The sequence below is a fragment of the Dermochelys coriacea genome, chromosome 11, assembly GCF_009764565.3.
Source record: "Dermochelys coriacea isolate rDerCor1 chromosome 11, rDerCor1.pri.v4, whole genome shotgun sequence".
NCBI lineage: Eukaryota > Metazoa > Chordata > Testudines > Dermochelyidae > Dermochelys > Dermochelys coriacea.
The window spans coordinates 607,743-632,461 of NC_050078.2; the positions used below are offsets into that span (position 1 = coordinate 607,743).

Consider the following 24,719-nt stretch of genomic DNA (forward strand, 5'->3'; position numbering starts at 1 on the left):
AAACACTTCAAAAACAGACTCCAACGAGAGACTGCTGAATTGGAATTAATTTGCAAACTGGATACAATTAACTTAGGCTTGAATAGAGACTGGGAATGGATGAGTCATTACACAAAGTAAAACTATTTCCCCATGTTATTTCTCCCCCCCACCCCACCCCCCACTGTTCCTCAGACGTTCTTGTTAACTGCTGGAAATAGCCTACCTTGCTTGTCGCCATGAAAGGTTTTCCTCCTTTCCCCCCCTGCTGCTGGGGATGGCTCATCTTAAGTGATCACTCTCCTTACAGTGTATGATAAAACCCATTGTTTCATGTTCTCTGTGTGTGTATATAAATCTCCCCTCTGTTTTTTCCACCAAATGCATCCGATGAAGTGAGCTGTAGCTCACGAAAGCTTATGCTCAAATAAATTTGTTAGTCTCTAAGGTGCCACAAGTCCTCCTTTTCTTTTTAGCGCTATGTGTGTGCGTCCCGGGGTGCCTGTCATCCCGTGTCTGTCTGTCCAGCCCCCCACATAGTACGTGGCCTTGTGTGTCTGTCTGTCCAGACCCCCAGGGATGCTCCCAGGAGCTCAGTCTGTGCCCAGCCTGTTGGCTGCTCTGAGCCACGGGGGCGTGGTGGGGGGGTGAAGGAGGAGTCTACTCAAGGGGGGGGCCTTCCCCCATCACGCCTCTCCCCTCCCCACTCTGTGCAGCTGGGGGTGGGGAAGGGAGCACAGGGCCCCAAGGCCAATGGCTGTGCCCGGGGCTGAAAGTGAAGGGGCCGGAGGACTAAGAGTCCCTGCAGGGGTAGGAAGGGAGCGTCCCTCCCTTGCCCAATGTTCACACAGTGACACCCCCGCCCCCTCTCCCCTGAAGCCACATCCTGGTGCCGGCCCATTACCCCGGGAGCAGAGGCTGTGACTACAGCGCAAGGTGCTGCCCGCCCCCGTCCCCGGCCAGGGCCCTGCTGCCACGGTGACCCCTCGGGGCTGGGTTCTGCCCCCCCCACACACCTGGTGCCCCCAAGGGGCTGTGCCCTGCCTCACCCCACCCACCCAGCAGCACCCCAGGGCCCCGCCCGGCTGGCCCAGGGCAGTGGGAGTTCCCTGGGGAGCAGGGCTGGCGGGAACCGGCGTGGGGTGGGGGGGGTTCTGGGATGACACAGGCAGCGGCTGGCAGTGCAGACCTGAGCGATGGGAGGGGTGTGCTGGGCAGGGTGCAGGGCTCGGGGCACAAACACCAGGGATGGGGTGGGGTGGGGGGGATGGGGTGGAAGGGGTGCAGGGCTTGGGGCAAGGCCCAGGTCTTGGGGCACAAACACCCAGGGATGGGGTGGGGGGGAATGGGCTGCGAGGGGCGCAGGGCTCAGGGCACAAACACACAGTGTGGGGGGGGGGACAGCGGGCGCTCAGCACCCAGGGATGGGGTGGGGTGGGAGATGGGCCGGGAGGGGCTGGGGGGAGCTCTGGGGGGGGGGGCTGTGCCCACAGGTGGTGGCAGTGTCCAGCGAAGGGAAAAGGGGAAGTAGGTCAGGCTGGGCTCTGACCACCCCCCACTATGGGCACTGGACAGGGCCTGAGACCCAGCTTGCCCCCCGCCCCCAGGGCTCAAGGTATTTTGGGCCCTCTTCCCAGACAGCATCAGAGCCTCTGATGGGGACCGGCCCGTGACTCCCCTGCATGCCGGTGGGCGCTGCAGGAGCCAGGTGGCCTGGGGTGGCCACAGGCCCAGGAGATGTGTGTTACGGGCAGCCCTGGTAGGGGCAGGTGCAGAGGGGCTGGGCAAGACACACCGATCCCCGGGGGGGGCTAAGGGGGGCGCAGCAAGGAATGGAGATGGGGGGCAGGTCTGCACTGGGGGGACAGAAGTGGGGTCTGTGCGTGGTTGGGGCTGCATTGGGGTGGGGGTGTGGGGAGCTCGGGAGGGTTCACTGGGGTGGGGGTGCAGGACAGGGCATGCGCGGGGGTAGTTGGCGCGGGGGGGTCATGCAGCTGGCTGGTGCAGCCACAGGGGGTGCTTGTTGGGCGGGAGGCTCTAGGGCAGCCCAAGACTGTTCTGAGCAAGGCCCCTTCCCCGTGGGGTGGGAGCCACTGGGCTGCAGCCCCTCCCGGGGGTGTGTGGGGGGAAGTGTTCACTCACACTGGGTGTGGGGGGTTCACCTCCACAGCCAAATGCAGCATTTACACGTGGTCCCTGCCCCGTCCCCCAGTCCCCGTGCTGGGCCCGATCCTCGGGCCGGGCTGTTTTCCGGCCAGTGCCACGTCTGTCCCGGCTGGCTGCTCCTGGGGCAGGGCTGCGTGGCTCTGTTCTGCGCCGGGTGCTTCGTGCTGGGCCAACCCCGGCGCTGGCTGGGCGTGGGGCTGCCGTGCTGGGCCCGTCCTGGGGCCAAGGGGGAGGGGATCGGGCAAGGGTGAGGGGTCCAAAGCATCTACTGCCTCTCCGGGAGGCGCCAGGCGTGCTGACGGGCTGGGGCGGGGGAGCAGCTGGGGAGGGGATGGGCCCGGTGCCCGCCGTGCCAGGCGCTGGTGCCGTTCTCCGTGCAGCCCGTGGGGCTGGGGGGCCCTTCGCACCCGCAGTGCTGAGCCCGGTCTAGCAGGCGAAGTCCTCGAAGACGCCCTGGTGGGCGTAGCGGTGGTTGGGCAGGATGCTGGTGCTGTAGGCGCCCTCGGCGTGTCGGCCCAGCGTCCCGCAGGGGCTCTGCAAGGGAAGGCACTGTCAGCACCACTGCCGGGCTCCCCCTGCTCCCCAGGGAGCTAGGCCTGGTGCCCCCACCCATGAGACCCCTCCCCGCCGCGAGGCCCATGGGGCAGCTCTGCTGGGCCTTATGTTTCCCCTCCCCCAGCCGACACCCCCCAGGTGTTTCTGCGACGCCTGCTGGCGAGGCCCTGCCCACCTCTGAGAGCTCAGGGCAGGGCGAGGAGCCCGGTGCCATCCAGCTGCGGTACGGGCCCCAGGTGGCTGTCTCCAGCCCTGCCTTCGCCACACTGGCCACGTGTGTGTGGGGACGTGGTTACAGCCCAAGGCAGGGTCTGGCCAGGCCCCATCAATGAGACAGGCCCCATCGATGCAGGGGACAAACACACCTCGCCGTTAGCCTGGGCCTGGCTCCCCCCTCACTCTGCCGGCTGGAGATTAAATGACCTCCCCAGGGTCCCTGGCTGCAGCCGGGCACCGGGGCACTGGACACATCAGCCCCATACAGAGCGACTCAGCTGGAGTTGTTTGTATTGGCCATTAGCACCCAGGGCGGGGACCCTCACCCTGGCACCAGCCCCCAGGGCCGGGAGCCCTCTCCCCAGCCCCCAACCCCCAGCCCCCTCCATCTCCCCTCGCTCGGGGGAACCAGTGACGCTGTAATGCCCGTCCCAGAGCAATCGCAGCGGGATCACGATGCGGGCACGACAAAGACACTTGCCCAACACCAGCCCTACTTGCCCAGCAGGGGGCAGCGTGGCCTGGCCAACGTGGTCCTGCGGTGATGGGGCAGCCACGGGCGTCCCCCAGAGACAGTCGGCACCGGGCCCGGCACGTGCCACTCACTAGGGGCCAGGTTCTGGTCTCCCCCACTCCCTGGGGACCTGGCGTCACTCCGCGGCCGTGCACAGAGCTACCCGACTGACCCCAGAGCGGCAGCACCGCCGGCCCCAGACCCGCCCGTCCTGTAGCTCGGGCTGGGGGGTGCCGGACGAGTCGATCGCCAGCTACGGCCTCCAGCCCCTGCAGCCAGCAGAGCCCCAGGCCCCTGGGCAGGTTTCCCTGGGGCCCGGGAGGGGTCCCTGTTCCCGGCTGCTGGTCGCACAGTGCAAGCAATGAGCCTTTCCAAGGAGTTTTAATGACTTCGATTTTTGCACTAGGAGGAAATTAAACTAAATCCAGCCTGTGCTGACAGCCACAGCGGCCGAGTTCGCGACACTGGGCAAGCGATTACCAGCGTCATTGCCACAGTGGTTCATGCCGCGCTCATGGCGCGGCCCCGGGTCCCGGGCTCCAGCCTAGCGCCGCTAACGCACCCGAAATACAGCGGTGGGGACCGACGCCGTGGACCAGTTTCGGGGCCACAGGGCCCCCTTGTAACAAGCAGAGACCTCGGCCAGCACTAGTGGGCACCTGCCCAGACAGCCGGGGCGACGGGCAGCAGCAAAGGGCAGCCGATGGAGCCCCGGACCCGGGAGGTTCTTAGGAACGGGTGGGCCAAGGCCCTGGCGGGGTCAGGCTGGGGTTACTTGGTCCCGGCCCAGCGCAGGGGCAGGACTAGCTGGGCCTTTCCAGCCCGAAATCTCTATGGTCTGAGACAGGATAAAACCCAGCGTGTCTGGGGAGCGGGACAAAATCCCCCCCTTTGTGCTTAGACTCCTTCCCCCACCCCGCCCCCGGGGCGTCTCACTGGCCAGGCCCCTTCTCCCCCTCCTCAGCACCCCCCCCGCCTCACCCACCCTCCTCCCGCCCAGGTATCACTGGCTGGGCCCATTCACCACCCCTGGGGGCCGCGTACCTGATCATTGTGCTCCTCCAGCCCCAGCGTGGCGATGCTGCCCGACGGCTTCCTCAGGGGCGGCTTGGAGCGGCCCAGAGCCCGGCTCACCTTGTCCCGGATCACCTGGGCGGGCAAGAACGTGGAGGGGGCTGCTCAGCGCACACGTGTACAGACATGCCCAGAGACACGTGTACTGACCGCTCATACAGACATGCCCAGACTCACGTGTACAGACCGCCCAGACACATACGCCCAGTCACATGTGTGTACACACCCAGACACGTGTGTACAGACATGCCTGTTCGCACATGCCCAGACACGTGTACAGACGTGCCCAGACACGCACATTCACACATACTCACTCAGGGTGGTGGGTTGGCCCCTCCTTTGCCCATCTCGGAGCGCCCCCCCGCCCTGGCCACCTGCTCCTTCGCCGGGCGTGACGGGGCAGGGGGGATGTGAGCCATGGGGAGATCAGTCCCCCCCATCCCGGCTCACAGAACTCCAGGGGCCTGCAGGGGCCGGTGTGGAGCTGACACCCCAGGCTGAGCCGTTCGGCCCCACTGGTGCCCAGGGCGGACACTCAGCCCCAAACTGCAATGGGAGGCGAGAGATGGGTGCCCAGGCCCGCGCTGGTGCTCACCTCATAGATGTAGTCCAGGATCTCCAGGATGGTCAGGATACTGGCGCCGATGAACAGCCCCATCTGCCCCCCGATGTCCCCTGGCAGCAGAGAGGGAGCTGATCACGGGGGATTGGGGGGCATGGGGTGAAGGGGCTGCCAGAGCCAGCCCGGCTCAGCCCTCTGCGCCCTTCAGCCGGGTCAGGACCTGGGGGCAGGGCACTGCCAGGGCGGGCACCTGACTGACTCCCCAGAGCCACTGGTGCCGGGGGAGGAGGGGAGAGCCATGGGGAGTGGGAGGCGTGGGGCGGTTAGTGAGAGTGGAGGATGGGGCAGGAGGAGTGGGCAGTGGGGGGACATGAGGAGGAGGGGGGAGCCATGGTGTTGGGGAGGAGTGTCGGGGAGGAGGGAGCTGTGGGGCGGGCTAGTGAGAGTGGGAGGGGCAGGAGGAGGGGGCAGTGGGAGGGTGTTGGCGAGCAGTGGGGAGGCGGGGGGAGCTGTGGGAGGGGGCTAGTGAGGGTGGGGGAGAGAGCAGGAGGGGAAGGAGGGGACAGTGGGGGCGTGGGAGAGGAGTGGGGTGGGGGGTTATTACAGCCAGTCAAATGCTGCCCCATGTCCCTGCCTGGCGTCTGCCCCACCCAGGGCACCCCAGGGACAAGCGCCCCCGTCCCTCCGTTACCGGCCATGGGGACCCGCATGGCTGGGTGTCTGCGGGTATGTGCGGGGAACGGGACCCGTCAGCGCCTGCCCAGCGGGGAGGTGAGAGGTTCCCTCGGGCTGTGTCCTGGGGTGGCCGGGGGTAGGGGTGAGGGGATGGCGTGTGGGCACCACAGACTGGGCGGGACGGCCCAGGGGGTGCCCAGGGACAGGGGCACGAGGGGTGGGGGGATGGGGTGGGGGGCACCCCAGAAAGGCAGGGTGGTGCAGGGGGAGCCCAGGGACGGGGGCACATGGGGTTGAGGCACCCCAGATGGGTGGGGTGGAACAGGGGGTGCCCAGGGATGGGGGCATGAGGGATGGGGCGGGGGCACCCCGGATGGGTGGGGTGGCACAGGGGGTGCCCAGGGACAGGGGCATGGGCGGTGGGGGGTTGGGTGAAGCGGCACAGGGTGTGCCCAGGGATGGGGGTGTGAGGGGTGGGGGGATGGGGCAGGGGCACTCTGGGTGGGCAGGGTGGCGCAGGGAGTGCCCAGGGACCAGGGCACGAGGGGAGGGGGGACGGGGCGGGGGCACCCCGGATGGGTGGGACGGTGCAGGGGGTGCCCAGGGACGGGGGCGCATGGGACGGGGGCACCCTGGATAGGCAGAGTGGCGCAGGGGGTGTCCCGGGACGGGGCGCAGGGGATGGGGGGATGGGGCAGGGGCACCCCGGGTGGGCCGGACGGCGCAGGGGGTGACCAGGGACGGGGCACGGGGGCTCCAGCGACTCACCCAGCAGCCCCGCCAGCTCGTAGGCTTTCTTCTGCTCGATGGCCTCGTAGTTCAGCGCCTCGAAGAAAATGTCCAACACCAGGAAGTTCTCTCTGGGGGCGGGACAAACGGGAACAGGGGCTCGGCGCGGGCACAGCCTGGGGGGGCTCAGCACGGGCACAGTGGGTGCTGGGGGGCAGGAGGGGCGCTGGGGGGCAGGGTCAAGGGGGCGCTGGGAGCAGTGGGCACTGGGGGGCTCTGGCAGGGGGGTGCTGTGGTGTAGCAGGTGCTGGGGCGGGGGTAGGGGCAAGGAGGGGCGCTGGGGACAGTGGGCTCTGGAGGGTAGGGGAAAGAGGGTGCTATAGGGCAGGGGAACAAGGGGCAGGTGGGCAGTGGGCGCTGGGGGCAGAGGTAGCGGGGGCTGGGGAGGGGGGCGCTGTGGGGCAGGAAGGCGCTCACCGGATGTAGGTCTCATTGCAGTGGTACTTGAGGGCGAGGTAGCGGGGGTCTGGGCAGGGGGGCACTGTGGGTCAGGGGGCGCTCACTGGATGTAGGTCTCGTTGCAGTGGTACTTGAGGGTGAGGTAACGGGGGGCTGGGCAGGGGGGCGCTGTGGGGAGGGGGGCGCTGTGGGGCAGGGGGCACTCACCGGATGTAGGTCTCACTGCGGTGGTACTTGTGGGCGAGGTAACGGGGGGCTGGGCAGGGGGGCGCTGTGGGGCAGGGGGGCGCTGTGCGGAGGGGGCGCTCACCGGATGTAGGTCTCATTGCGGAGGTACTTGCGGGCGAGGTAGCGGGGGGCTGGGCAGGGGGGCGCTGTGGGTAGGGGGTCGCTGTGGGGCAGGGGGCGCTCACCGGATGTAGGTCTCGTTGCGGAGGTACTTGCGGGCGAGGTAGCGGGGTCTGGGCAGGGGGATGCTGGGGGCAGGGGGGCGCTGTGGGTCAGGGGGCGCTCACCGGATGTAGGTCTCGTTGCAGTGGTACTTGAGGGCGAGGTAATGGGGGGCTGGGCAGGGGGGGCGCTGTGGGGAGGGGGGCGCTGTGGGGCAGGGGGCGCTCACTGGATGTAGGTCTCGTTGCGGAGGTACTTGAGGGCGAGGTAGCGGGGGTCTGGGCAGGGGGGCGCTGGGGGCAGGGGGGCGCTGTGGGGAGGGGGGTGCTGTGGGGCAGGGGGTGCTCACCGGATGTAGGTCTCGTTGCGGAGGTACTTGCGGGCGAGGTAGCGGGGGGCTGGGCAGGGGGGCGCTGTGGGTCAGGGGGCGCTCACTGGATGTAGGTCTCGTTGCAGTGGTACTTGAGGGTGAGGTAACGGGGGGCTGGGCAGGGGGGCGCTGTGGGGAGGGGGGTGCTGTGGGGCAGGGGGTGCTCACCGGATGTAGGTCTCATTGCGGTGGTACTTGTGGGCGAGGTAACGGGGGGCTGGGCAGGGGGGCGCTGTGGGGCAGGGGGGCGCTGTGCGGAGGGGGGCGCTGTGGGGCAGGGGGCGCTCACCGGATGTAGGTCTCGTTGCGGAGGTACTTGCGGGCGAGGTAGCGGGGTCTGGGCAGGGGGATGCTGGGGGCAGGGGGGCGCTGTGGGGCAGGGGGCGCTCACTGGATGTAGGTCTCGTTGCAGTGGTACTTGAGGGCGAGGTAATGGGGGGCTGGGCAGGGGGGGGCGCTGTGGGGAGGGGGGCGCTGTGGGGCAGGGGGCGCTCACTGGATGTAGGTCTCGTTGCGGAGGTACTTGAGGGCGAGGTAGCGGGGGTCTGGGCAGGGGGGCGCTGGGGGCAGGGGGGTGCTGTGGGGAGGGGGGTGCTGTGGGGCAGGGGGTGCTCACCGGATGTAGGTCTCGTTGCGGTGGTACTTGCGGGCGAGGTAGCGGGCTGAGCCCTTGTTGGGGATGCGCACCATGGAGATCTCCTTGCCGTAGCGGGTCAGGTTGCAGGGCGTGGGGCAGCTACAGCGCTCCTGGGGGTCCTCCAGTGCCGCGTCTGCCCGCACACAGCAGGGCATGGGCATCGGGCCGCACGCCCCGCCTGGCCCTGCTGCACCCCCAAAGCCCACAGCACGCTGGGCAGGGTGGGCCCCACGGCCCCACGCGGGGGATGTTCTCCCCACCCGCCCCTCCCTCCCTCTCCCTGGAGCCCTGGGTGCCAGCTGCCCCCCCTGCAGTGCCAGCTGCTCCTCCCCCACCCACGGTGCCTGCTACCTGTCTCCCCTCCCTGTGGTGCCAGCTGCCCCTCCCCCTGCCTGTGGTGCCAGCCACTCCCTCCTCCTCCCCTTGGTGCCAGCTGCCCTCCCCCTGCCTGTGGTGCCAGCCCCTCCCTCCTCCTCCCCTTGGTGCCAGCTGCCCCTCCCCACGGCGCCTGCCATTCCCTGCTGACCCTGGTGGTCCCTGGGGGAGGCGCGATGCTGGGCGGTACCTACCGAGCGTCTGGTCGGCGCATTCGATGTAGACGTTGGGCGAGCAGATGGACTCGTTCCCTGGGAGAAGGAACCTGGTTAGAGATGCCCGCGGATCCCTGCCCGCCCCGGCCTGTCCCAGAGCTGCTGCCAACCTTGGGTGCTTGGCTGCCCTCCCTACAGGGCACCCTCCTTGGCCCCCCGGGCATCTGTTGGCCCCACAGCATCCCCTCCCCCCAGGGTGCCTCCCTTGATCCCATGGTGTCCCCTCCCCTTGGGGTGCCCTGCTCAGCCTTGGGGTGCCCTGTCCCTGGGATGCCCCCCCTCAGCCCTGCAGCTCCTCCTCCTGCCAGGGCAAAAACCCCTCTTCTCCCCAGCACCCTCCACAGTCTCCCGTCCATGGGACATGGCTGTCACAGACCCAGAGGATGGGGGTCATGGCCCCAGCGCGGGGACAGGCTCTGGGAGGCCCTGTCAGTGGGTCAGGCCCCAGAGGGGTCTCACTCCTCGGGGGGAAGCCCCAAGAGAGAGGGGCCCCCCAAGGACTGCACAGATCTGAGAGAGAGCATGAGTCCCGGGAGTCCCTGACACTGATTCCACAGCTGGAGGAGGGTGACCAGACCTAGAAGCAAATTCCAGGCCCAAGTGAAGCTCCAAGATTGTCCGAGAGTTACAGGGGCAGCAGCAGGGCTGTGACGAAGTGGGAATGTTCTTCATGTCTTCTCTGAATACTGTGCATGCCTCAGTTTCCCCCATGTGCTACTCAAGTATTTAAGTGGTGGGATAAGGGGTGTGGTCGTTGCAGAGACCCTAGATGGCAGGTGTGGCTGCGACTGGCTGCCAGGGCACAAAGACCGGCCGACACGCTGTAGCCTGGCAACTGATGGCCGGAGCCCGTCCCCTGCAAGGAGCCAGCCAGAGGTGCTGGAGAACATGCCTCACAATCAACTAGAATCCTTGGGGGGGCAGGGGGGGTTAACAAGCATGTGGACAGGGGGGACCCAGTGGATATAGCGCACTTGGATTTTCAGAAAGCCTTTGACAAGGTCCCTCACCAAAGGACCTTAAGCAAAGTAAGCTGTCATGGGGTAAGAGGGAAAGTTCTCTCATGGGTCAGTAACTGGTTAAAAGATAGGAAACAAAGGGGAGGAATAAATGGTCCATTTTCAGCATGGAGAGAGGTAAATAGTGGTGTCCCCCAAGGGGTCTGTACTGGGCCCAGTCCTATTCAAGGTATTCATAACTGATCTGGAAAAAGCGGTGTGACGAAACGGGACTGTTCTTAATGTTTCCTCTGAATAGTGTGGGGGTGCCTCATTTTCCACTAGGCATTTCTTAAGTCTCTAGGGGGTGGGATAAGGGGCTGTAATTGTTGCAGAGCAAAGGGCCAGGTACATAAATGGCGACACTCTGTCTCCTGGCCACTGATGGCCTGGGCCGTGTCCCCCCTGCAAAGTGAGAGCTAAAGGGTTGGAGAACAAAGGAATCCAGTGCCCTCCTGGCCCTGGAAAGGGACAAAGCCCAGAGGAGGGGGGGCTGGTGTGGGAGGCAGTTTGGGGCTGGCTGGGGACGAGGAGTGAAGTGCAGATGTGGTTGTCTGGCTCACTGCCCCCCAAAATGGACCCAGCTGAGGGGTCCTGTTCTCTGCACCGACAAGCTCTGGTTTAGACCATGTTCCTGTCGTCTAATAAACCTTCTGTTTTACTGGCTGGCTGAGAGTCACGTCTGACTGCAGAGTTGGGGGGCAGGGCCCTCTGGCCCCCCCAGGACCCCGCCTGGGCGGACTCGCTGTGGGAAGAGCACAGAGGGCAGAGGATGCTGAATGCTCCAAGGTCAGACCCAGGAAGGGGGGAGCCGGGGGAGCTGTGTGTCCTGGGGACAGGCTGCTCCCCGAGAGGAGACTCTCCCAGAGTCCTGCCTGGCTTCGTAGGGAGCAGCTCCCGAGCATCGCCCGGGGACGCTGTGACAAGGGGTAAACAGTGAGGTGGCAAAATTTGCAGATGATACAAAACTACTCAAGATAGTTAAGTCCCAGGCAGACTGTGAAGAGCTACAAAGGGATCCCACAAAACTGGGTGACGGGGCAACACAATGGCAGAATGCAAAATGCAAAATGCATCCGATGAAGTGAGCTGTAGCTCACGAAAGCTTATGCTCTAATAAATTTGTTAGTCTCTAAGGTGCCACAAGTACTCCTTTTCTTTTTACAATGGCAGATGAAATTCAATGCTGACAAATGCAAAATGATGCCCATTGGAAAACAGAATCCCAACTAGACATATACAATGATGGGTCTAAATTAGCTGTTACCACTCAAGAAAAGAGATCTCAGAGTCACTGTGGACAGTTCTCTGAAAACATCCATTCAATGTGCAGCGGCCGTCAAAAAAGCGAACAGAATGTTGGAAATCATTAGGAAAGGGAGAGATAAGAAGACAGAAAATATCCTGTTGCCTCTATATAAATCCATGGTACGCCCACACCTTGAACACTGTGTGCAGATATGGTCGCCCCATCTCAAACAAGGTATGTCAGAATTGGAAAAGGTTCAGAGAAGGGCAAAAAAATGATGAGGGGTGTGGAACAGCTTCGGTAGGAGGAGAGATTAATAAAATTGGGACTTTTCAGACTGGGAAAGAGACAGCTCAGGGGAGGATATGAGGGAGGTCTATAAAATCTTGACTGGTGTGGAGAGAGTGAAGAGGGAAGTGTTATTTGCTCCTTCCCATAACACAAGAACTAGGGTCACCCAATGAAATGAACAGGCAGCAGGTTTAAAACAAATAAAAGGAAGTGCTTCTTCACACAACTCACAGTCAGATGTTGTGAAGGCCAAGACCATAACAGGGTTCAAAAAAGAACTAGAGAAGTTCCTGGAGGACAGGTCCATCAGTGGCTATTAGCCAGGATAGGCAGGGATGGTGTCCCTAGCCCCTGTTTGCCAGGAGCTGGGAATGGGTGACAGGGGATGGATGGCTTGACGATTCCCCGTTCTGTTCATTCCCTTTGGGGCACCTGGCCCTGGCCACTGTCAGAGGACAGGACACTGGGCTGGATGGACCTTTGGGCTGACCCAGTCTGGCCGCTCTGAAGTAAGGAAGTGGCCAGGTGCCCTGTTTGCCTGGGAAAGAGACAAAGGACGGAGGAGGGGCAACAGGGGTGACTGGGGGTTGGCTGCTGAAAGTTGGTGTCTCCTGGTTGGGGACTGGGGAGGGGGAAAACCCCGGGCTGTGGATCCCACCCAAGATGGACTTTGGGGGTTTGTGAGGCTCCCCAGGGGTCCCGTCCAGGGGGATTCGCTGCGGGGAGCTCCTGGGGGGGCAGGGGGCTGAGCGCTCCGAGATCAGACACAGGAGGGGCTGAAGCCGGGCAGGCTCCTGGCCATCGTGAGTGGCCATGAGGGGAGACGCTGCCCCAGAGCCCTGACTGGCATCACTCCGCGGGTGCCCGGCCCCCAGCCTGCGACTCCGGGACAGCTGGGCGCAGCCGTGGGATGAATGGTGATGGCGGAGCTGAGAGGCAGAGGGACCTGTCCAGGAGTGAGTGGGTATGGACCCCAGGGTGCCAGTTCCGCAGGGAACCTCAACACTAGATTGCTGCCCCAGGTTCAGGAGCGGGGAGATATAGAGGCCTGTCTTGTGGCCGTTGGGAAGGCTGGCGACTGGAACCAGGCTGGCCCTGCGGAAAGGCTCCCATCTCTAGCCCCCTTCCTGGGTCCCAAGGCCATAGAGCTGTTTAGCCAGATGGGTGTGGAGGGGGACAGGCTCCCACTCCTGACCCCAACCTGTATGTCTGTGCGCAGTTTCCCGGGGTCAGGCCCCTCGGACCCCCAGTGGGAGCGGAAGGTGGTGGTCAGTGGGGAGACATTCCTGGGGTGGCGAGACCCTGGGACAGAGAGACCTGTGGTCAGGCCCCGGGGGGTGCAGCCCCACCAGCTGCTGCAGGGCTGTGACCTGGGGGAAGGGCCCAGGGCAGTGGCACTGGAACAGCTTTTACAGTGGGGGTGCTGAAAGCCAATGGTCCCTCCCCACCCCAAACTTTTTACCCCACCACCCCTTACTCCTGTCCATGCTCCCCCACCTCAGAGGGCCCCAGAGCTGGGGCCGGGAGCGGGACCGTGGCTCTGGCGCGGGGGGACATGAACGCGGTAAGGGGGCAAGTCTGGGACCCCACGTGCGGGGCTGGCTCTCTCTGTAGGAATGTGCTACTTGCCTGTACTGAGCATGCTCAGTAACATCTGTTGAAGCCACTGCCCTGCACCCTGCCCTAACTTGGCCTCAGATTCTGGGGACGGCTTGTTACAGGGGTTACAAAAGGGCAGATCGGAGGGGAGGGTGGCCAGGGTCTGAACAGGGGGCAAAAATGACCGATCGGGGGGTCAAGCAGCACCGGCAGCAGCTGGGACCCCGCACGGGGCCGGGAACAGAGCCCCAGATATGGGTCCTGCAGCTGGGAGTTGGGACCCCAGGCACCGGGCCGACAGCGCCGGGACCCTGGGCACGGGGTGGCGGGCGGGACCTCGCACAAAAACTGAGGGTGCTACAGCACCCCCCGCACTGCCAGTTCCCGCACCTATGGCCCAGGCGTGAAGCCCCTTGCCCTGCCTATGGCCCAGATCCCTGTGCAGACCCAGGAGGGGTGGGGCTGGCTGGTCGTTGGGGTTCTCCAGGATACCAGCTGCGAGACCCTGTTGGGGGGTGACTGTGTCTCTTTGGGACAGGATCCAGGCCCTGATCCTGTAACGGCCGAGGGTTTGAATTTGAATCCAGGGAACCAATCGGGGGAGAGGGAAATGGTCTGTGAAAATGCAGATGACCTGGCTGGCAGCGGGGAGGAGCTGCTAGGCTCAGGATACCTGCCTGCCTGTAACCAGACCCCTGGGGCTGGGTGGGACAGAGAGATGCTCCCTGCCCCCTTGCACACCGGAGAGGGGGCTCACACTGGCTCTGATGCAGTGAGGAGAGCAGCGAGCTCGCTGCCTACCCCCACTGGGACAGCAGGGGTGAAGCTAAGCACGGATGGGGGGTGGGGGAAATCAGAGCCCCCAGATGAGCGTGGGCAGACACAGGCAGGGCAGGACGGCTGCCAACCAGGGCTACCTTGTCCAGAGGTGCAAGAGGCCCTAGGGATGGGGGAAGCAGCTGGAAGGGCACCGCTGGTGACAGAGACGCCTGGTCAGAAGGTGGCCATGGACATAGCAGGGCCCCTCAGCAAAGCAACCTGGGCAGGGAAGAAATACATCCTGGTGGGGGTAGATTTTGCCACCCATTACCCAGAGGCGGTGGCTCTGTCCTCCATCAAGGCAGACATGGTAGACGTGCTGCTGACCATTTTCAGCAGAGTGGGGTTCCCCAAGGAGGTCTTACAGACCAGGGCTCCAATTTCATGTCAGCCCTGCTCCGGTGCTTGTGGAGAAGTGTGGGGGCCTGGGGTACTTCTGGGCCTTGGTGTACCACCCTCAGTCCAACGGGCTGGGGGAGAGATTCAATGGGACCCTAAAGATGATGCTGAAGACTTTCATGGACCAGCATCTGCAGGACGGGGACAAGTATTTACCCCACCTGCTGCTCGCGTTCATGGAAGTGACCCAGAAGCCCATGTGGTTCTTCCCGTTCGAGTTGCTGTATGGGAGGAGAGTGAGGGGACCCCTGGACTTGATGAGGGCCGAGTGGGAGGGGAAGGCCTCTCCCGATGGAGAATCAGTGGTGGAGCATGTCCTGGGTTTCCAGGAAAAGCTCGGGGAGCTCATGGGCTGGGCCAGGGGAACCTAGCCAGGGCCCAAGGGAAGCAGAAGGTCTGGTACGACCGCTCAGCACGTGCCCGCTCCTATGCCACCGGGGACCAGGGAATGCTCCTCATCCCCGTGAGGAAGAACAAGCTGCAAGCTGCCTGGGACAGGCCCTTCAAGGTCATCACCCAGCTGAAATAGGCGAACTATGTAGTGGAACCGTCCAGCCAGGCTCACAGCTGCCGAGGGGACCAGGTCAACATGATGGAGCCATATTGAGACGGGAGAAGCTGGTCCTGGCCCTGGGTGGGCAGTGGGAGGAGAAGGGGGAAGTTCCCCTGGTGGATCTATTCCCCCCGAGACAGGGGCTGACCTGCTGGAATCAATCCCCCTCTCTGCCCAGCTAACCCCTGCGACAGCAGAGATCAGACAGATGCTGCGTTCCTATCAGCCTGTGTTTTCCAACCGGCCTGGGCTCACTAACTGAGCCGTCCACTGGGTGGAGATGGGAGCCGACCCCCCTATCAGGTGTTCCCCATTCAGAGTCACTGGAACACAGCCCAGGCACTGGAGAGAGAGCTCAGAGACCTGCTGGCTTTAGGGGTGATCCAGCTGCCCACCAACCTTTGGGACTCGCCCGTGGTGCTGGTCCCCCCGATCAGACCCAGTGTGGACTATCGGAAGCTCAATGCCATCACCATGTCCGATTCCTACCCCATGCCTAGGCCTGACGAGATCCTAGGTAAGTTGGGGGTGGGGGGGAGGCTCATTACATTACTACCATGGTGCCTTTGGGTCCAGAAGCCAGGTAAAAATCTGCCTTCACCACCCCTTTGGGGCTATATGAATTCCTGGTCCCATCGTTCGGCCTCAAGGAGGCACTGGTCACCTGCCAATGCCAGGAGGATCAGCTATGAGGGGAATGGAAAATTGTACCCCTGCGGACATTGATGGTATTTGTGTTGTAAGCCAGACCTGGGAGGACCACGTGTCCCATGTGAAGAGGGGGCTGGGTTGCCTCCAGGATGCAGGGCTGATTGTTAAAGCAGGCAAGTGCAAGGTGGGGATGGCAGAGGTGTCATACCTGGGCCACAAGGTGGGGAGAGGCTGCCTAAAGCCAGAGCCAGCCAAGGTGGGGGCGATCAGAGACTGGCCTGTTCCCCAGACTAAGAAACAGGCCCAGGCCTTTATTGGGATGGCAGGGCACTACCGGAGGTTTGTGCCCCACTTTAGCTCTGTGTCAGCTCCCATCACTGAGCTATGCAAGAAGGAGTACTTGTGGCACCTTAGAGAGGTTCAAGAATTATAACATTCAAAAACCAGTCGGAGAACACGTCAATCTCTCTGGTCACTCGATTACAGATCTAGAAGTGGCAATTCTTCAACAAAAAAACTTCAAAAACAGACTCCAATAAGAGACTGCTGAATTGGAATTAATTTGCAAACTGGATACAATTAACTTAGGCTTGAATAGAGACTGGGAGTGGATGTGTCATTACACAAAGTAAAACTAGTTCCCCATGTTTATTTCCCCCCACCCACCACTGTTCCTCACAAGTTCTTGTCAACTCCTGGAAATGGCCCACCTTGATTATCACTACAAAAGGTTTTGGTTTTGTTTTTTTCTCTCCTGCTGGTAAGAGCTCATTTTACCTGATCACTCTCCTTACAGTGTGTATGGTAACACCCATTGTTTCATGTTCTCTGTGTATATAGGTTTCAAAGTAGCAGCCCTGTTAGTCTGTATCTGCAATAAGAAAAGGAGGACTTGTGGCACCTTAGAGACTAACAAATTTATTTGAGCATAAGCTTTTGTGAGCTACAGCTCACTTCATCGGATGCATCCTTTTCTTTCTGTGTATATAAAATCTCCCCACTGTATTTTCCATCGAATGCATCCGATGAAGTGAGCTGTAGCTCACGGAAGCTTATGCTCAAATAAATTTGTTTGTCTCTAAGGTGCCACAAGTCCTCCTTTTCTTATTGCAGATACAGACTAACACGGCTGCTACTTTGAAACCTATGCAAGAAGGGTAAGCCAGACAAGCTGGTCTGGACCGGGCAGTGCCAGAGAGCTCTCTGCACACTGAAGGAGGATCTGGTCAAGGATCAAGTGCTGGGAAACCCAGACTTTGACAAGCCCTTTATGGTGTTCACCGATGCCTCAGACACAGGGCTGGGCGTGGTGCCAATGCACACTGATGCAAAGGGGGAGAAACACCCCATCATGTACCTGAGCAGGAAGCTGTTGCCCCGGAAGCAGGGCTATGCAGCCATTGAGAAGGAGTGTCTAGCCCTGGGGTGGGCCTTTAAAAGGCGGCAGCCAGATCTATTTGGATGGTGCTTTACTGTGTGCACTGACCACTCACCCTGACGTGGCTGCACCGGATGAGAGGGGCCAAGTCCAAGCCCTGAGGTGGAGTCTGTCCTGCAGGATTATGATATGGAGGTGGTCCAGGTTAAGGGGATGTTATAGTCAATGCTTTGTCACGCAGAGGGGGGTTTGAACTTCCCCAGGTCACAGGCTGAGTGACCCTGCTCAGTTCAGACTCAAAGGTGGGAGAGATGTGATGAAGTGGGGATGTTCTTAATGTTTTCTCTGAATAGTGTGTGTGCCTCAGTTTCCCCTGTGTGCTACTCAAGTATCTGGGTGTGTGATTGTTGTAGGGACCCCCAGAGGGCAGGTGTGACACGACTGGCTAATGGGGCACAGACAATAGCAGACACTCTGTAGCCCGGCAACTGACAGCCGGGCCCCTCCTCTGCCAGAGCCAGCCGGCCGTGCTGGAGAACAGAGACCAGGGGACCTGTTTGCCCAGGAAGGAGACAAAGGCCGCAGGGGGGCAGCTGGGGGTGACGGAGGCTGGGCTGCTGGAAGTGAGTCAGTCGCCTGGTTTGGGACTTGGGGGGAGGGGACACCCGGAGCTTTGGATCCCCCCAAGCTGGACTTTGCGGCAGGTCCCTGATTTCTGTGCTCACAAGCTCTGTCCTACGCTGGGGTCCCCACGACTAATAACCTGTCTGTGTCCTACACTGGCTGGCAGTCACGGCTGGCTGGGAGTGGGGGGCAGGGCCCTTTGGGAGGGAGGCTCCCCAGGGGTCCCATCCAGGGGCACTCGCTGTGGGGAGCTCCCGGGGGGAGCAGGGGGCTGAGCGCTCCGAGGTCAGACCCAGGAGGGGCTGAAGCTGGGCAGGCTCCTGGCCCTGGTGAGTGGCCCTGAGGGGAGACGCTCCAAGGATCCTGCCTGGGTTTGACTGAGCTGTTCAGAGCCCCGAGCCTGTGTACCTGTCGCACTGTGTGTGGATTTTACCTGCTGGGACCTCTCAGTAACACATTTCTAATAACCCTTTGGTTAGTTTAGTACAGAATTGGCTGCCAGCGTTGTCTTTGGTGTCGGATCTAGGGCATCAATTGATCTGGGGTAAGTGGCTGGTCCCTTGGGACTGGGAGCAGCCTGATGTGGTGTGATTTTGGGTGTAAGTGACCTGTTGTCACACAGTCCGGTTTGGCTGGGTGACAAGACAGACTGGGAGTCCGAGGGGTTGGTCTGTGTGTGACTCCAGGGTGAGACTGCTACAGTGACCCAGGACTTCCCATTTCTCACTGCCTGGGTGAGATCTAGAGACCACACCACTGCTGTGCTGCTGCCCTGTGTGTGATATTGCCCTGGGGACGGCACTCGGGCCTGAGCCCCTCCAGACAGCAGGATGGGGAGAGGCCTGTCGCTCTCTGGGCAGGCTAACACAGCTGAGAAGGGCTCCCAGCTGCCTGGGTGAGATCTAATTAGAGACCACACCACTGCTGTGCTGCTGCCCTGTGTGTGATATTGCCCTGGGGACGGCACTCGGGCCTGAGCCCCTCCAGACAGCAGGATGGGGAGAGGCCTGTCGCTCTCTGGGCAGGCTAACACAGCTGAGAAGGGCTCCCTGGGGCCTTAGGTCCCATATCAGTGGAGCTCTGAGAAGACAATGGCAAATCCAGCTGCCAGACCCGAATGCCCAGCAACCAAGGACCCAGAGAGATCTGCACGCCGCGCCACTGGGCAGGGGGCTGAGCCGCGTCCCCTGGCTCGGCTCGGGAACAAAGGGCTGGGGTGGGGCGGGGCGGGAGGAGGTTGAGGGCTGGCTGCTGAGGGCTCTGGGCGCACCTGGCCTGGGACAAAGGGAGGTCAGAGGGACGGGGCTCTGGGCTGACTAGGATGGTCTCGGCTGTAACTTTCTGTTCTCTGTGCTGGGTCCAGGTGACTAATAACCTGCCTGTCGGCTCACGCTGGCTGCGTGTCCCTGCAGATGCTGGCGGAGGGGGTGCTGCCCCCCAAGATGGTACACGTCTCCATCAGGGCCTGTCTCAGGGGGACTCGCTGCCTGGAGCTCACAGGGGCGAGTGGGGCAGGGGGGCTGCAGGCCCAGAGGTCCAGCCCCAGGAGCAGTGAAGCCGCTTGGCTTCCCCTGGAGGAGTGAGACCCCTCAGGGGCCTGGCCCTCTAATGGGGCCCCCAGAGCCTATCTCACGCTGGGGCCGTGGCCCCGATCCTGGGGGTCTGAGACAGGCTCACCCAGACTGCCAGGAAACAGGGCACTAGGCACAGAGGTGAGTGCGACAGGCAAATGCCCAGGGGTAGAGAGACTCTCCTGGCACAGGATGGGGGCTGGGAGGACAGGAGGTCACACCAGGCACAGGACAGAGATGGGGTTGGGGGGTCTCACCTGGCACAGGATGGGGGCAGGGTAGGGGGTCTTACCTGGTGCAGGGCAGGGGATGGGGTGGGGAGGGTCTCACCTGGCACAGGACAGGGATGGGGTGGGGGGTCTCACCTGGCACAGGACGGGGGGCAGGGTGTGTGGGGAGGTCTCACCTGGCACAAGATAGGGATGGGGTGGGGAGTCTCACCTGGCACAGGATGGGGGGCAGGGTAGAGGGGTCTCACCTGGCACAGGACGGGGGGCAGGGTGTGTGTGTGGGTCTCACGTGGCACAGGACAGAGATGGGGTGGGGGGTCTCACCTGGCACAGGACCGGGGGCAAGGTGTGTGTGGGGGTCTCACCTGGCACAGGACAGGGGGCAGGGTGGGGGGGTCTCACCTGGCATGTGCACCATGCGGCACTGGCAGCTGCTCACCACGGCCTCCTTCTCGCACTGCAGGCGGCAGGCGGCGATGCTGTAGCCCTCGTAGCCCGGCAGGATCTGCTCTCCGGGCACGCTGGCCCGGCAGTTCCCCCAGGGCTGGGGCAGGTAGGTGAGCTGCGGGCCGGAGAGGGGCGGTGAGGGCAGGGGGCAGCGCAGCAGGGCAGGCCCCCCCCCGGAGAGACCCACACGGGGCTGGGTGCAGGGACGCTCCTGGTGCCGCCTGCGCCCCGGGACGGGGCCGCGCTAGGCTGGAGGGACCAGGGCCCATCGCCGGGCTCATGCCAGGAGTGCCAGAGCCGCAGGGGGAGGGTACAGCCCGCCCCAGGGAGGGGAACTGCCCACCACCTTGGCCCACCACAGCCTCGTAGCCACCTGGGCCCCACCTCGGCCCCCCAGCCAGCTCTGCCCCCTCTCGGCCTCACCCAGCCAGCTCTGCCCAGTGCCCCATAGCCCCCACGGCCAGCTCTGCCCACTGCCCCTCAGTCCCCCCAGCCAGCTCTGCCCCCTCTCGGCTTTACCCAGCCAGCTCTGCCCAATGCCCCATAGCCCACCCGGCCAGCTCCCCCCTACAGCCCCCCCTGCCAGCTCCCCCTCTCAGCCCCCTAAGCCAGTTTTGCCCAGTGCCCCACATAACCCCACCTGCCAGCTCTGTCTTCCTCAGCCCCCCCGCCCCTCCAGCCAGCTTTATCCACTGTCCCACAGCCCCCACAACCCCTCTCGACCCCACCGGCCAGCTCCGCCCTCCCCTCCAGCCCATCTGATCAACTCTGTCCCCCTCAGCCCCACCTGGCCAGCTCTGCCCCGCAGAGCCTCACGTAGCTCTACCTTCCTCTGACCCCCCCAGCCTGCCCCACCCAGTGCCCCGATGCCCTCGCTAACAATGAGCTCAGGGACCGGCCCAGCCTCACCCTCTGCTCCTGGCAGGACACAAAGGTCTGGAAGCCGGGGGAGACCCCGAAGCCCAGCTGGTGGATGTAGGGCGGCTCCTCCTGGCTGTGGATCTGCACCCGGATCCCAGCCTCGAACGACGTCTCATCTGTGGGAGGCAGGGAAAGGCTGGAGGGTCGGTGCTGCAGATGGCAGCCCCGGCTCCTCGCCCCCAGCCCGGGACAGGCCCCCCTGGACCTCTGTCCAGCCCTCCCAGCTCCCACCCCCCAGGTGCTGCGGGAGCCCCGCCCCCCGGGCTCACTGGTCTCTCTCCAGATGGGCAGGTACTCTTCCTGCTGGATGTCCAGCATCAGCTCCAGCCCGTTGCCCATGCCGCCCTGGCGGGTCACGCGCGGGCTCCTCCTGTCGGCGTTGAAGGTGTAGCACTTGCCATAACGGGTGTAGACCTGGGTAGGAGGGAGACAGGGCGGGGTTAGAGCCACTTGGGGGAGCTCAGCCTGCGGCCCTGGGGCTGGGCTGTTACCACGTCCCCACACTCGGGATCGGGGAGACGTGGGGCTTTACAGACCACTTTGCGCTCCCCTGTCTGAGGCTGTGCCTGGCCCTGCCTGACCCAGTGTCTGCTAGAGCAGCCTCAGCACTGCACTGACCTACGCTCTGCCCCATGGGCCCTGATCTGTCCCCCTGTGGGCCCTGGGAGACAGAATAGCCACAGTGCAGAGCATCCTGGCCATGCCCCTGAACTGCTCCCATCAGCCCTGAGGGGCAGAGAATAGCTACTTCAGAACCCCTCAACTCCAACCTGCAGCCCCCCACTAGCTCAGCCCTGGGCTCCCCCCGACACACAGCTCTGCCGGGGCCCTTCGATCCTGACCTGGATACACCCTGTGACATTATTGACATAATCTGGAACCATATAGATCATTGTTGCAACCAAGGTCCTGTAGTGGCACCAAATCTTGTATAAAGGGGGTCAAATAAGGTGTCTAAGACAAGGTTATGGTTGGCTGGTTGTGATTATGCTGTCTGTTTGCATGTATCATTTTTGTATTTAAAGATACAAGTATTGGCTCTGTACTGTCTGTAGTTCAAACTTGTGCTGTGCTTCTAGGGGACACCCCAGACAAACTGGTGTCAGCTCTGCCTAGCCTGCTGGATGGCCCATTAAGGACCATCAGCTACACAACTGACCCCTTGGGAGAAGGCAGATACACCTGGGGACTCAGCCAGGTGTGCAGGGACCCGCCCATGCACAGAACTCTGAGGTGTTTCCAGGCCACGTGATGGGCAACTTGTCTTAGGGATAAAGAAAGGCCACATGGCAAGATTTCAGAGTAGCAGCCGTGTTAGTCTGTATTCACAAAAAGAAAAGGAGGACTTGTGGCACCTTAGAGACTAACACATTTATTTGAGCAGCTCACGAAAGCTGAAGTGAGCTGTAGCTCATGAAAGCTTATGCTCAAATAAATTTGTTAGTCTCTAAGGTGCCACAAGTCCTCCTTTTCTTTTTGCACATGGCAAGAGTCTTTCAAAAGCTGCTGCAGCTCCTCCATCTTCTCTTCAATCCTGCTTCTTACCTCTGGAGGGACTTGGCTACAAACTGAAGCTTTGAACCAAGGACTGAAGGACCCATCCCAGCTGGGGATGTTCTCCAGAGACTTGATTTGAACCTGCAGTTTATTCTGTCACTGCTGCAAGCCTGAACCAAGAACTTGGCCATTACTGTATGTCATTGATTCCATTGAACCAATTCTAGCTCTCCTCTGTATCTTTTGCCTTTTATGAATAAACCTTTACATTTTAGATTCTAAAGGATTGGCAACAGCGTGATTTGTGGGTAAGATCTGACTTGTACATTGACCTGGGTCTGGGGCTTGGTTCTTTGGGATCAAGAGAACCTTTGTTCTTTTCCTGGGGTATTGGTTTTCATAACCATTTGTTCCCATAATGAGTGGTGCTGGTGGAGATACTGGGAAACTGGAGTGTCTGAGGGAATTGCTTGTGTGATTTGTGGTTAGCCAGTGGGGTGAGATCGAAGTCCTCTCTGGCTGGCTGGTTGGGTTTGCCTTAGAGGTGGAAAAACGCCAGCCTTGGGCTGTAACTGCCCTGCTTGAAGCAGTTTGTCCTGAATTGGCACTCTCCGTTGGGTCCCGCCAGAACCAGCATCATTACACCCCCCAAGGCACCGGGCTGCAGCCAGGATCCTCCCTCCAGCTGCTGATGCGGGGAACGGGGAGTCCTGCACTTGGTGCCCAGCCAGCCAGCGGCACGTCAGCCCCACGCGCCTCGAGTGCAGAGCCGGAGCTCACGGACCCCCGCGTTGGAGCACGGGAGCCTTGGGGGGTCTTAGCCTGGTGCCCCCATGGAGTGCGCCCCCTGCTGACCCACAGCAGCACTGCTGCTCCTGCTGCCGGCTGGCCAGGGGCTCACACCCAGGTCCAGGGGGCCGTGCTGGGCCGTGTCCCCAGGCACCTGCTGGATCTGCGAGGGGGTGTGGGAGGGTCCCCGGGACACACTGGGGGGCGGCGCCGCCCTGAAGCTGTCGCTTTTGTCTGCCCTGCACCAGGCAGGTTGGTTAAGGTCCAGCCCCCCCCGCATCACAGCCCCGCCCTCCACGTGAGCCTGCGCCCAGCCACACGGCCTCTCCCCAACCCCCCAGCCTTCACCCCATGCCCCCCCAGTCCACCCTCCCACCTCCCTGCATCACAGCCCCCCCATGTGACCCTGCACCCAGTCACACGGCCCCTCCCCCACCCCCCAGCCTTCACCCCCCCCAGTTCACTCTCCCATCTCCCTGCATCACAGCTCCCCCATGTGAGCCTGCCCCCAGCCACATGTCCCCCCACATGATCCTGCCCCAGCCACTCGGCCCCTCCCTGGCCCACCTCACCCCCCCATCAAAGTAACACATGGCCTGATCCCCAACCCCCCAGCCACACGGCCCCCTCCCCAACCCCCCAGCCTTCAGTACACATCTCCACAGCCACATGGCCCCTCCCCAACCCCCCCAGCCTTCACCACACACGCCACCAGCCACACAGCCCCTTCTTGGCCCACCTCACTCCCCAATCACAGTAACACATGGACCCCTCCCCAACCCACCCAGCCACACGGCCCCTCCCTGGACCACCACACCCCCCACCCCACTGGCAAAGTAACACAAGGCCCCTCCCTGGCATTTGGGTGTGGCGGGCATCTCTGAGATGGCGGGGGGGGGTTGGGGAGAGACCCCAAGGCAGCAAGGTCCCACGGGTCCCACCTGACTGTGGGGAAGAGCAGGGCGGGGATCTGGGAGGGGGCCCCTGTCCCTCCTGTTCTCTACAGCCCCCATCACTGCCATCTGTGAGCCACTCAAACGCCCGCAGAGTGCCCCCCCACCCCCGCATCTCAACACGCAGAGCCAGCAACCTGCCTCGGGCCATGGCCAGTCCCACCCCGAGCCCCCCAGCCCCGCCTGTGCCCCTCCCGCCCCCACCCCAACACGCAGAGCCAGCGACCTGCATCGGGCCATGGCCAGCCACCCTCCGAGCCCCCCAGACCCGCCTGTGCTCATCCCACCCCCCCCCAACACGCAGAGCCAGCGACCTGCCTCGGGCCATGGCCAGCCACCGCCCGAGCCCCCCAGACCCGCCTGTGCTCATCCAACCCCCCCAACACGCAGAGCCAGCGACCTGCATCGGGCCATGGCCAGCCACCCCCCGAGCCCCCCAGCCCCGCCTGTGCTCATCCCGGCCCCCCCCAACACGCAGAGCCAGCGACTTGCCTCGGGCCATGGCCAGTCCCACCCCGAGCCCCCCAGACCCGCCTGTGCTCATCCCACCCCCCCCAACACGCAGAGCCAGCGACCTGCCTTGGGCCATGGCCAGCCACCCCCCGAGCCCCCCAGACCCGCCTGTGCTCATCCCACCCCCCCAACACGCAGAGCCAGTGACCTGCCTCGGGCCATGGCCAGCCACCCCCCGAGCCCCCCAGCCCCGCCTGCACTCATCCCGCCCCCCCCAACACGCAGAGCCAGCGACCTGCCTCGGGCCATGGCCAGTCCCACCCCGAGCCCCCCAGCCCCGCCTGTGCTCATCCCACCCCCCCCAACACGCAGAGCCAGCGA

At 62.9% G+C, this 24,719-nt stretch overlaps 1 protein-coding gene across 1 annotated transcript in view; it reads right to left on the reverse strand.

Annotated features, from left to right (window-relative positions):
• Positions 1-342: 342 nt before the first annotated feature.
• The window catches only part of ASIC4 (acid sensing ion channel subunit family member 4), an 87,142-nt gene continuing 62,765 nt past the window's right edge, over positions 343-24,719 (reverse strand). Inside the window, exons 2-10 of the mRNA XM_038422840.2 lie at positions 20,916-21,060; positions 20,635-20,762; positions 19,681-19,840; positions 8,896-8,952; positions 8,306-8,459; positions 6,510-6,601; positions 5,100-5,179; positions 4,475-4,579; positions 343-2,679 (exon numbers count right to left, since the gene is read on the reverse strand). Of these exons, the coding sequence (XP_038278768.1) occupies positions 2,572-2,679; positions 4,475-4,579; positions 5,100-5,179; positions 6,510-6,601; positions 8,306-8,459; positions 8,896-8,952; positions 19,681-19,840; positions 20,635-20,762; positions 20,916-21,060 (1,029 nt within the window). The 3' untranslated portion in view covers positions 343-2,571. The remainder of the gene's footprint in view (positions 2,680-4,474; positions 4,580-5,099; positions 5,180-6,509; positions 6,602-8,305; positions 8,460-8,895; positions 8,953-19,680; positions 19,841-20,634; positions 20,763-20,915; positions 21,061-24,719) is intronic.